The 12243-nt window shown below is 36.7% G+C and overlaps 1 protein-coding gene across 1 annotated transcript; it reads left to right on the top strand.

Annotated features, from left to right (window-relative positions):
- Positions 1-104: 104 nt before the first annotated feature.
- On the top strand, positions 105-5690 carry wdr74 (WD repeat domain 74). The gene is made up of 10 exons (XM_058790097.1): positions 105-245; positions 407-513; positions 602-726; positions 844-907; positions 2722-2865; positions 2956-3057; positions 3956-4112; positions 4350-4492; positions 4680-4733; positions 4893-5690. Exons 1-10 carry the CDS (start codon positions 185-187, stop codon positions 5070-5072), a joined length of 1137 nt encoding a protein of 378 aa, XP_058646080.1. The 5' UTR covers positions 105-184; the 3' UTR covers positions 5073-5690.
- The last annotated feature ends 6553 nt before the right edge of the window (positions 5691-12243 follow it).

The following is a 12243-nucleotide window of genomic DNA, read 5'->3' as shown; positions in this document are numbered from 1 at the left end:
ATAATCGCGCGACAACATGCAGAAACTCGCACCGATGTTTAGCGTCAGTTGACCCAGTCTCAGTGGGGAACGGAACCAAAGTCCTCGGGCTGCGCGTTCCTCCCGGACGCAGTTGTGTGCGACAGTAGCGTGGAGATCTGTTTTTATTTAGTCAGTAACTCCAAAATCACTCGTTTGCATTCAAATGGCTGCTAAAAGCCAAATATGCTCAATATGGCTTGGATCCGAAACTGGAATATTAAAAGGTAAGGTGTTTTTTCCTCTCTTTGTTGACATATTGTACACTTTTTCTGACTAGCTAGCTAGCCATGTACAGTACACGTGAGTTAGCACCACATATGTGCCATTTAATTTTCTTGAGGGCCACTGAACTAATGATTTGTTATTATCCGTATTTCATCTCAAGGGGTGAGTTTAACCAAAAAGCAGGCGTTTAATTTTTGTGAGATGAGCTGCTTGAGTCGAGATCAGGAGGTTTGTGTGATGGCATGGGGAGATCCTCAAGAATCAGAGGTGAGAAAGAGAGAGAACTGGAGTAACAGACTTCATCACCATGATTTAGTGACTGACAGACGTTGTCTATGTGTGCATGTCTTTGCAGGTGTTAGTGGGCAGTGTGAACGGCACTGTGAAAACTTTCAGCACAGATAAGGGTATCTTCACAGAGACCAGAGAGTGTGGAGATCCTTCACAGGGCAGATTCACAGGACTGGCTGTCACTGACAGGTGGTTGCCAATGTCATGTTATGCTCATCTCTGCAGGGGCTGATGAACTACTGAATGTTTTGTTGTTTTGCATAGATGTATTGTAGGAATGATGGACATTCTTTCCTTCTTTTCCAGTTCTATGATCACATGTGTGGAGTCAGGACTGCTGAAGGTGTGGAAGGAAGGCAGTACAGAAACAGTAAGTCAGTGTGATTTCAATGTCCTGCAGTGTGGTGGGCTATATATATATATATATATATATATATATATATATATATATATATATATATATATATACACACACACACTTTATAATGATTATAAATGTGTGTGTATATATAGGCATTATATTTTTCACTTGATTTGTTTACTTGTTAATGATAAAGTAGACATTAGGTTGCCTTTCAATACACTACAGTAAAAAATAAAAAAGGATATTGTCCCCATAATATAATCCCATACGCATCTCAGTACCATTAAAAAAAATTATAATTATTATTTTTACTGTAATTTATCACTGTATGCTAATTATGATGACACGATCTTCAGAAATGAACCAGTCAAAAGGAGTTTCTAACAATTGCGCCGCTTATTGCATGTATATTTGTTAATTTTTTATTTTTATTTTATTGTAGGTCAGATGAAGGGTCTGACTGTTTAAAGGGGTGGTTTATTGCAATTTCACTTTTTTAATGTTAGTTAGTGTGTAATGTTGCTGTTTGAGCATAAACAACATCTGCAAAGTTGCAGCGCTGAAAGTTCAATGCAAACAGAGATATTGTCTTTTGAAATTATGGAAGTTTAATGCCTACAAAAACGGCTGGTAAGGGACTACAATGAACTACTTCCCGGGTCTGATACGTCACTGACCCAAATAAACCCCGCCCTCGGGAACATGTAAGGAAGGGGGCCATGCTGCGCTGCTTTAGAGAAGAGGAAGAGAAAACTAGGGGTGCACGTAAAAATCTATTCATATATGAATCGCGATTCTGTCTTCTATCGATTCTAATGGATTCACAAGTTTCAAAATCAATGTTCTAAAACAGCGGTTCTCAATCCTGTTCCTCGCGTCCCCTGCTCTGCATCTCTCTCTCTCTCTCTCTCTCATTCAGATCGTCAGATCAGCTCCAACAAACTGTTCCAATTATACATTTTCACATAGCAATGATAAGCGTTATACATGGAATGGACACGTGTGCGGTTGCCGTACTGTATTAAAGCTTTAATCAGAATAAAAACGTATATTAAAAGCTAACATAAGCAGTAGCATAATAACAGCGTATCTAACGGTATGAGACAACAAACAAACAAACATACCATTAAGAGCCGTGCTTGCACAGGTTCTGCGCGATCCTCTTCACTAATATCCTCTGCGTCTCAATCGGGCTCAAATGGATAAGCAATATAGACCTTTCTATATTGTTATAAATCATTGTTTACAATACAACCGGAGCACATGCCGCTGAGCTGAGGGGCGGGACATTTAGACGCACGCTCGGCGGTTTAGTGGATCACAACACACTGAGCCAGCTAACCAATCAGAGCCCATCACGTATTTCTGAGGGAGGGGCTTCATAAAAACAGGAAGTAATCGAGGCGTTTGTCAGAGAAGGGACAGAGCGGTGTGGAATAAATGTAAATTATATGAAAAATAATGCGTTTTTAAAAAAATTAAGCATGAACACATGTTAGACTGCACCCCATAAACACAATCAAGCCTAGAAAAAAAAACAGTAAACCACCCCTTTAAAAGAAATGGGAGAGGATGTTTTATTGTGCTGTTTTCTGACTCTAAAACACTAAAAACACATAAAGTGACCCAACATCGACTATTTTACTTGTTCCTTATGAAGCTAGTTGCGTAGTGCTGCTTCTACAGTTTGAATTGTAGATTAGGATTGAATAATGTATGATGATCTCTTCATCTTTATAATAATTTTGTTGACTGTTAAGATAGAGGTGGACTTACAGTAAATCTGATCCTCAGCCAACCTCATCTGTCTCTGTTCTTAGGTTGAGGTAAATGTTGGAAATGGAATATGCAGAATGCAGCAGAACCCATCACAGCGCCATCGTGTGGCTACAGGGGGTAAAGAGAACCCGCTGAAAGTCTGGGATCTGGAGAGACCCGATAAGCCAATATTCTCAGCCAAAAATGTAAGGCAGAAGAAGAAAACTATAAACTTTTTAGCCCCCAGTAGTTTATTTCTGTGTTTCAAGCCCTTCCTTTTTTCTTTAATCCATCAGGTAGCCCATGACTGGTTGGATATGCGAGTGCCCGTGTGGGTGAGAGATATTGGCTTCATCCCAGATTCAGATAAAATAGTCACATGCACTGGACACCACCAGGTTTGTCTTTACTCTGGTTTTATCCATTCCGTGCTTGTCTACTGTTGTTTCTTACAAGGTATCTATACTGGATTCATTTGTTCCATCTATAGTATCTGAATTTTTGTTAACAGTGAACACCTGAAATGATGTAATCTATCATCCAAAAGTTTGGTGTCAGTAAAATAAATTAAAAAAATTAAAAAACATGAAAGTCTCTTATTCTTACCAATACTGCATTTATTTGATTAAAAAATGCAATATAAACAGTAATGCTGTGAAATATTGTTTAAAAATATTTGAATAAATTTTAAAATTTAATGTATTTCTTTGATGGCAAAGCTGAATTTTCAGCAGCCATTAATTCAGCCTTCAGTGTCACATGATCCTATAAAATTCTTCTTCTTATCAGTGTTGAAAATGGTTGTGCTGCTTAATTATTATTTTTTTCAGGATTCTTTGATGAATAGAAAGTCCAAAAGAACATAATTTATAAAAAAAAAAAAGGAACAAATGTCTTTACTGTCACTTTTGCCTTCCTTCTTTTTTTTTTTTAAATGAAAGTATTAATTTCTTTAAAAAAAAATGTCTTATCTCAAACTTTTAAATGATAGCGTATTCAATTAAATTCTGTCTGTTTCGTCAAAACCAGCATGCAGTTCAAAGTAGTGATTTGCTTTTAACTGAATCAAGTAAAGTAATTAATCATTTTTATACAAAATCATGTAAAATAATCTATGAAGTCACTGTTTATACCAATGAATTTCTGTTTGATTTCATTTATGTGTTTACTAAACTTTCAGCTTAGCCCTTTGCTATTGTATTTATTCATGTCTTCCTTTGTGTCTCAAGGTAAACTTCTGTGATCAAACATGACTCAAAATATCTTGCCCTCTCTGTTCTGCTCCTCCTCCGTCAGGTGCGTGTGTATGACCCCTCGACGCCTCAGAGAAGGCCGGTGTTGGAGGCTCAGTTTGGAGAGTACCCGCTCACAGCGCTCTCTCTTCCTGCCAGCCAGGGCACAGTGGTCGTGGGCAACACTCACGGGGAGCTCGCCATCCTTGACCTCCGGAAAGGTAAGCAGTAGGTGGATGCTCCGTTTATTTTTTCTCTTAGGCAGGTTTGGATCTGCACAAAAGCGGTTGTTTTGAACTGAAGCTCCATTGCTCAGGGTTTTTTGTCCTGGATCTGTGTGTGTTTCAAGTATAAAGGATGTATTTGGCCAGCCGTTCTCCATATATGCACTGCAATATTATTGAACTCCTGAGAGTGTTGTTTTGTCTGACCCCATTTTCTTCTCTCTCTGCCTGCAGGGCTTGTGCGTGGGTGTCTTAAGGGTCTGGCGGGGGCAGTGCGGGGGTTGCAGTGCCATCCTTCCCTTCCATTGGTGGCCTCTTGTGGTTTGGATCGTTTTCTGAGAGTACACAGCCTGGAGGACCATTCCTTACAGCACAAGGTATGAACGCACAAGAAACCAGGTTTCTTTCTCCATTCTCCCTGCACTTCATCTTTCTCATTTTCTCTGCAGATTTCTGCATAGCCCCTCTCCTCTTATTTTCATCTGATTGCATGTACCATATAATCAGAAGTGCCTCCCACTCAGTGTTATGTTTGTATAAATGAACATATTTTCCTCTGTGCAGGTATATCTGAAGTCACGACTCAATTGTGTGCTGCTGTCTAGCAGAGAACTGGAGGTAAGCGGCGGTTCAGTGTCAGAGGGAGCATCATTTTGATGATTCGCTTTTATATAACTGCCTACCAACAGTAACAACAATGGAAGTTGCTGATGCCTTTATACTGTATCCTAATAACTTTGTTAAACGTTCAACTCTTTTTGTGCTTTTCTCTTATAGTCATCAAGTGCAGATGATAGTGGAGATGTAGAGGAGGTGAAAGCAGAGGAAGAGGAAGATGAGGTTTGGGATACCATGGAAACAGTGATGGAGAAGACAAAAAAGAGGGCTGCCCAGAAAAACGAAGCAACTGTTACTGGAGTAGATGGAAAAAAGAAAAGGAAACTAGTTAAAAAGTGATGTAAAGTGATTTCTGATGGACATTTTTATCATTTTATATACAGTTTGACATGTCTTGAGTAAGACAGCAGTGGCCAAGAATAAACTTAAATAGGTGCAGGACATTATTTTGGTCCATAAAGTGAATTTGAACATGAAATCATCTGAAATGTGATACTAAAATTGCATTTTAAATGTGTCAGAAATCTGCTTAACTGGAACAGGTGAACCAGTTTATGTAAAAACAATTTGTCCCATTAATCACTGTATTTCTGTATTGAACAGAATTTAATGAAGAGTCTGTATATCAGGGATCCTCAAATCTTTCCCTGGTGGGCCAATCTGTTGCAGAGTTTAGCTCCAACCCTGATCATACTCACCTACCTGTGATTTTCTGATGATCTTGAAGACACTGATTAGCATGCTCAGGTGTGTTTGATTAGGGTTAGAGCTAAACTCTGCAAGAAAGTGGATCTCTTGGGCCAGATTTGAGGATCCCTGCTGTATATCATAAAAAAATCTTTTAGAAATATGTGTTCATGCATCGTTTTCTGACTCACATTGTCACACACGTTAGAAGTGTGCACTTCAGAAAATATTTTCTACAGAAACCTCAATAAAAAAATGTTTGACTTGTTATTTGTTAAAGGCTCTAAAATGCTACTTCATATGAAGTTAAAATTCTTTCCCAATGCCTATTTATAGTATCCTTTTCGCAATTAATTTCATATACATTATACTGAGATAAGAATATAATCTTGAATCTGTGCTGGGCTAAAGACCTTGACTTGACTGTGAATGACCATGCATACCTGTGTTTGTGTGGGTGTGTGTATTACACATTGCGTTATGCACACTTAAACACACCCTATTCTAGCCTCTCTGATAAGATAAGGGACATCTTGGTTACCGCTGAAACTGTCGACTTTGTAAATGAGAACATTAGTAGCTAATGATTTGTGAAGCTGTACGTCTCAAAAACATAACATTTGATAGTACTCTTATAACTAACAAGGAATCACATCACATTAGAAAATAAATTCTGTCAAGCTTCTTGTTTGGTAAAATGTATTTATAGATCTGATTATAGATAGCGATGTTCCAGGAATGAAATGTGGTTTCCACGTGTAAGAATTGTATGGTGTTTAGTGCATCTAATAAGTGACACCTTCAACGTGACACATACTTTACCATGGAAACATTTTAAAGGAGCTGAAGAGCAAAGGGCATAAAATATAGAGGGGGTGAAGAAGTATGACAGCCTGAACTGAACTCTGAGACCTTGCAGGGTGGAGGGGCAATATTCCTGACTGCTGACTTGCGACTAAAAAACCCAGAAGCGTGGCTTTTATGCAGGACGACAGCCGCAAAATTTCCTGTATGGTTCTGGTAAATTTGAAAGCCATAAAACATTGCATATTTGTGGTTTGACCCTGTGTGCTATAACAAGGTCATAACCACAGGAAATATTTCATTTCCTCTTGATTTCCTCTTTTAAAGTGAGGGAAATAGCTGAAATTAACCCCAGAAATAACCATCACATTACATTACACATCATTATCTTACAGGCCTGTGATTATTTTAGCATTGGGCAGAATGTAAGATTGTGTCTGTTTTTTAAAATGTTTTTATTTTACTGTAAATCTAGTCCCACAACTCTTATCACAAGAAACACGACAGATTTCGACCCTTTTACATCCAGACTGCACCTGTCTGGGGTACTATATTATGTGCGTAGATGGAGTATTTTCTCGTGGTACATTAATTGACGCGCCATTCTTGTGTTTGACAATCGAAATTCCTTCACACTCTGCACTTCTGTGCTCTTTAACCTAACAATGGCAATAATTAACCCTCTCTTATGAGCATTTTATTATCCTGTTATAAAGCCCGTTTTTTTTTCATTCTTTGATCAATGTTTAGAGTCCATAGTCTATTTTATCTATTCTAATCATGCAGCATTACCTCATGTTGTGCCATTACCAGTAATTAAGACGTTGACCTACATCACACATTTTCTGATTTATAAATCAAGCCTTAGCGACTCACAGCAGGTGTACCATATGAATATGCAAAATAAATAAGACTTTATAATAATTTTCGTGATATTCAACAAACAACGTTCTGATTCTTTACATAGTAATAATAAAAGTAAGTTAAACCGTTGCGCCCTCTAGTGGTTTATTGTGTTTATAGTCAACTGTCAAGAAGTCTGTTTGGCCCACAACATTTATATAGTCCATTTTAATGAAATGTGTTGCTTTGAGGTGTTTTAAAAATATAAATGTACCTAAAAGCATTCAAAATAGATTCTTAAGATAGAAAGTGTGTAAGTCCATAGGAGTCCAGGATGTTGGATTTGAGGGGCAGGGCCAAAAAGATGTTAAATATTGACGAGGAGTGTAATTATTAACTATGCTTCAACTCCAAATCACTTTTAAACTGGCCTCTCTCGGCCTGACATAGCACTGCTGACCGACGCTCCCCTCTCACCCGCTGGCTCTCTCGTCGTGCTGTCACTAACTTTGCTGTTTTCAGTTCCTTTTTTATTTTTTATAGCCATATTTTGCTATGCTTCTGTTAATCTCTATATTCAGATTAATGTTTCTTTTGTTTGCATTCTTTCTCTTTTTTTTTTTTTTTTTCTGATATGGACTCCCACAAGAAGAACTGTGAATGTAAGTAACTTTTTATTGAAAATAAATTACTGGGTGCACATGTGAGGAACATGGAATGTATAATTTTTGAGAAGTTGTATAAATATTTGTATAAAAACAGCTAAATTCATGTGAGGCTCACATCTTTGCCTCGCCTCTTTGCCATTATGCTGAATTTACGCAGAACTATAACTTCTGTCTGTTTTGTTTGCAAAAGGCTAGATTAATATCCTAATGTAAATATACCTGCATTGTCTAACAAAATCAAACTAATGCTTTTAAAGAGGAAGAGAAAAGAATGCTAAAGGATTGTGCTCAGCCTTCAAACGTTACTTTCCAAAAACAGGATCTTACAAAGATCAATTACAAGAGGGTAGAGTAAGTTTAGTCTGTAAATCTTTCAACTATTTTTTTTTTTCATTAAATGAAGTCAGTTGCATGTTACTGAAATTCAGATGCAAATAAATGGCAATCTTAAGTTGACTCAATGTTTATACAACAGTCATAAACTAATGTACAGTCATGTTACATTTTTAGTTGTTGTTTTTTTTTCTACAAAGTACGTTTGATAAAATACATGTGAGTATTACTCCGATATCAAGTACCACAATTGGGAATTGCCATAAAAATGAACCACCTACATGAGTTCATGCCATTGATTTTCTCTCTCCCTACACAAATGTTGGACACGGCGCAGGGATGAGAAAGATAATGGTGGATTCAAAAGATGATAACAGGAGCGGATAACACAGACTGACTCATGTGCTGAGTTCCCGCTTTAATTGCTTTATTATGCTGTTTTTCCAAGGGTAGCAAGAAGCAGTGGAAGGTTTACAGCAAGGCAAAGTCTAAAATATGATATAAATGAAGAAACCAAGAACAGAGAAAGAACAAGATAGAGAATGTGGGATGGGTAACTCATGACTAAAAGGAAGTGATATCTATGAAATTAAAACTTAGGGACATAAAGGCACATAAATTATTGAGCGACACACCCTTTTTTCTCTCAGCCCATATACAAATTCTGCCAAGCACCCTCATGTTGACTGCCATCATAAAATTGCTGTTATCAAGATCAGTCTTAGCACTTTGGACGCGCTGTTGGCCAATAATGGTGTCTATGGCATGTCATAAAGATGAGAAAGAAACAAGAGGTCAAAGTCATGTCCTTAATGGCAGTCATTAGCCATTGTTTGAATCCTGATTTAACCCTCTAACTTGGTTCTCTGTGCTTTCATTTCAGGTGTCACCGCTTCTTGATTTGGGATCTTCTTCTTTTCTGTTTATTTATTTATTTATTAGAATACTTGAAGAAGTGCCCTATATGGTCAGAATGGGACATTGACTGCAACGTTTGTGTGAGAATAAGTGCACTTCCTTCCGCTGTCCAAGGGGGGAGCACTCCAGAGATTTGGTGCTGACTGGTTGTAACAGCAACTCCATGTGGAAGTTTTGTGTCTTCCAGTGGAGCTGCTGTTGCGTGCAGATAGTGACCTTTATCTCCTCTGGTTCTGCCTGAAAATACAGTCTTAATTAATTATCCGGACTTAATTTATGTGGCTGTAAATCTTAATGCATGTTGTTAGAAAGCATGTTTAATCCAGGGTCTAGGACACAGGGTGATGACCTATGAATTGACAGCCAGTGTTTGCTGTCCAGCTGCCTGTCAGTTCTGTAGGCCACTGTCCTGTTTATCCTACTAAACACACACTGATTTGCACAGAGAATGCAGGGCATTGTATAAATGTTGGACTAGAATATTTTTGGGGAACATTTATGTATTGATGTAGCTGTTACAACATGATTTATTTGATATTATATTTATTTGTTTTATTTTACTGTATTTAATTTAATTTAAACGTGACATTATTTCAAAATAAAGTTCATCTTTGATATTAAAAAAATGTGACTTTCACAGGATATGTAATTGTGTTGTGCCTTTGCTCTCACTCTTTTAATGATATATATCATGTTTTTTTTTGTCATCTTTGCATACATTTAATTTATACATTATTTACACCGTTTTCCAAAATCAATGTTGCCATGACTTAAGACCCATGCATACCAAGAATGGTAAGAATAATGATATATTAGCTACAGTTTATAATAATACTCTACTATATTAATATATTAGCGTCGACACCAATGCACGATAAAGTTCTGTTTATTATAGGCGCAAACCTGCTGCTTTAAATGCTCGACCTAGATACTGATAAAAAAAATTGCTCTGAAAGTGATTCCAGCAATATTGTTCCTCTGTCGTTATCGTTATATTGTGTGGACTTCTATTTCCCATAGAAATAGAATAATTATTAAAACTTGATAATGATGATCATCTTTGGTATCAATGGACCTTTAGTCACATTTTAATGAGTCATAGAAAATATGATCACTAACAAAATACACCTACAAACAACCTGATTTCCTGTAAATATCAGACTGCTTTCACTTTCAGTTTTGTATGCCTTTAGTCACATTTTAATGAGTCATAGAAAATATGATCACTAACAAAATACACCTACAAACAACCTGATTTCCTGTAAATGTCAGACTGCTTTCACTTTCAGTTTTGTATGGCCCCGATCCCCCCCCCCCTGAAAAATCAGGGGAGTCTTAGATTTACAGGAATAGGTCTAAGAATAGGTCTAAACTTACAGTTTACCAGCATGGTACAGGTAATTGCAAATGTTGGATTATAATGGCTGATTTAAAAAATAGATAGGCCTAAATTAGTTAAATAATGTTGTTGTTTTTTTTTTGTTTTTTTAAAGGAAAATCTTGTTTGTCTGCATCCCTTTCTGACTCTCCAAGAACACAAAGCATTGGGAACTCCCTGCAAACCACAGAGAATTCTGCAGACTTTAATTTTCACTCTCTGATAGTGTGATATAAAGAGGCCTCTTGTGTTCTTTCTTGGGTGATTTACTTTTGTTGATTGTAAACCCCAAACAAAGGATTTCCAAATAATTTGTATCTTTCTTTTCATAAAGTTTCAGATTAAAAGAACATTACAGAGTCTTCACTGAGCGCAGCGGGTGACGAGTTTCCTACTAACGTTACCCCCTTATGACTGTCAAATTTGGCACAGACTCAGACCAGCAACTGTCACAACTGTCAAGACAAATATAGCAGTCAGCCAGTTACATGCTAAAATAGAAAATCCCCCGTCCCGTCCTCAAAAACAGGAATATTACTTTACTTACTGTACAGTAAGTTTGTCATGTGAAATTCATACTATATTTCTGGAATGAACAGTTGGCATTCAACCTTTAAAAGGATCATGTTATATGTGACCCTGGGGGCGTATTACAGAAAGATCTTAACTTTAAAATCTTATCTTATCTGTTTGGTAACCATGGTAATTTCAGTTAGGACCACATTTAGGACAAAAGCTATTACAGAACAGCATTTCCTAAGTGCGTTATCCTATCTTAACTACAGATAGGAGAGGGGTATTACAGAAACCTCCTAACTTGACAAAAAACCCTAAAAACTGTCTTAACTTTAGGACAACCCCACAGCTGTCCTAACTTCAAAATTATTTGAAAACCAACGGAAAAAACGCTTACAACTGTGCTGTCCGACAATGGTATTACATTTATTAATAGTTGAAAATGAAGAACAAAGATGTTTAATGGTAGAAAGACTCTTGGTTATATTTTGATGACAAAACACTTATAAGTAATTACAGACTGCCGCACAACATATTACAGTTAGCACAGGAACTGCAACCAGCATTATAGAGACCAACAAAAGTGTCACGGAGCATTATTTGTTGTAGTGAAAGTGCCTTACGGTTTTTTTGCAAAAGGTGATTTTCACAGTGAAGTAGCTTCTATTATTTTGTTTACCTCATCAGCAGTGTTGGTTGCTTGGTAACAGACCCGAGAGTGGATTGTCCAGCTTGATTATGCCATTTAAGATTTCCTAACTAGAGATAAGATACTATTTTGTAAGATAGGATAAGAATCCCAAATCAAGTTAAGATTTGCTTCTGTAATACGAATTTGCGAAAAATCCTAATTTAACATATCATATCTTAAGTTAAGACCTAAGATAAGAAATTTTCTGTAATACGCCCCCTGGACCACAAAACCAGTCTTAAGTCGCTGGGGTATATTTGTAGCAATAGCCAGAAATACACTGTATGGGTCAAAATTATAGATTTTTCTTTTATGCCAAAAATCATTAGTACATTAAGTAAAGATCATGTTCTAAAATAAAGATATTTTGTAAATTTCCTACTGTAAATATATCAAAACTTCATTTTTGATTAGTAATGTGCATTGCTAAGAACTTAATTTGGACAACTTTAAAGATTTTTTTGCACCCTCAGATTCCAGATTTTCAAATAGTTGTACTTGTATTTCGGCCAAATATTGTCCTATCCTAACAAACTATACATCAATGGAAAGCTTATTTATGTATACATCTCAATTTCGAAAAATTGACCCTTTGTGGTCCAGGGTCCATAATTATATTAATTATATATTAATATAATATATAATAATATATTACATTAATATATTATATTA

The sequence above is a fragment of the Onychostoma macrolepis genome, chromosome 10 (genome assembly GCF_012432095.1).
Source record: "Onychostoma macrolepis isolate SWU-2019 chromosome 10, ASM1243209v1, whole genome shotgun sequence".
Taxonomy (NCBI): Eukaryota; Metazoa; Chordata; class Actinopteri; order Cypriniformes; family Cyprinidae; genus Onychostoma; species Onychostoma macrolepis.
This window is presented reverse-complemented; position numbering and strand designations above follow the sequence as displayed.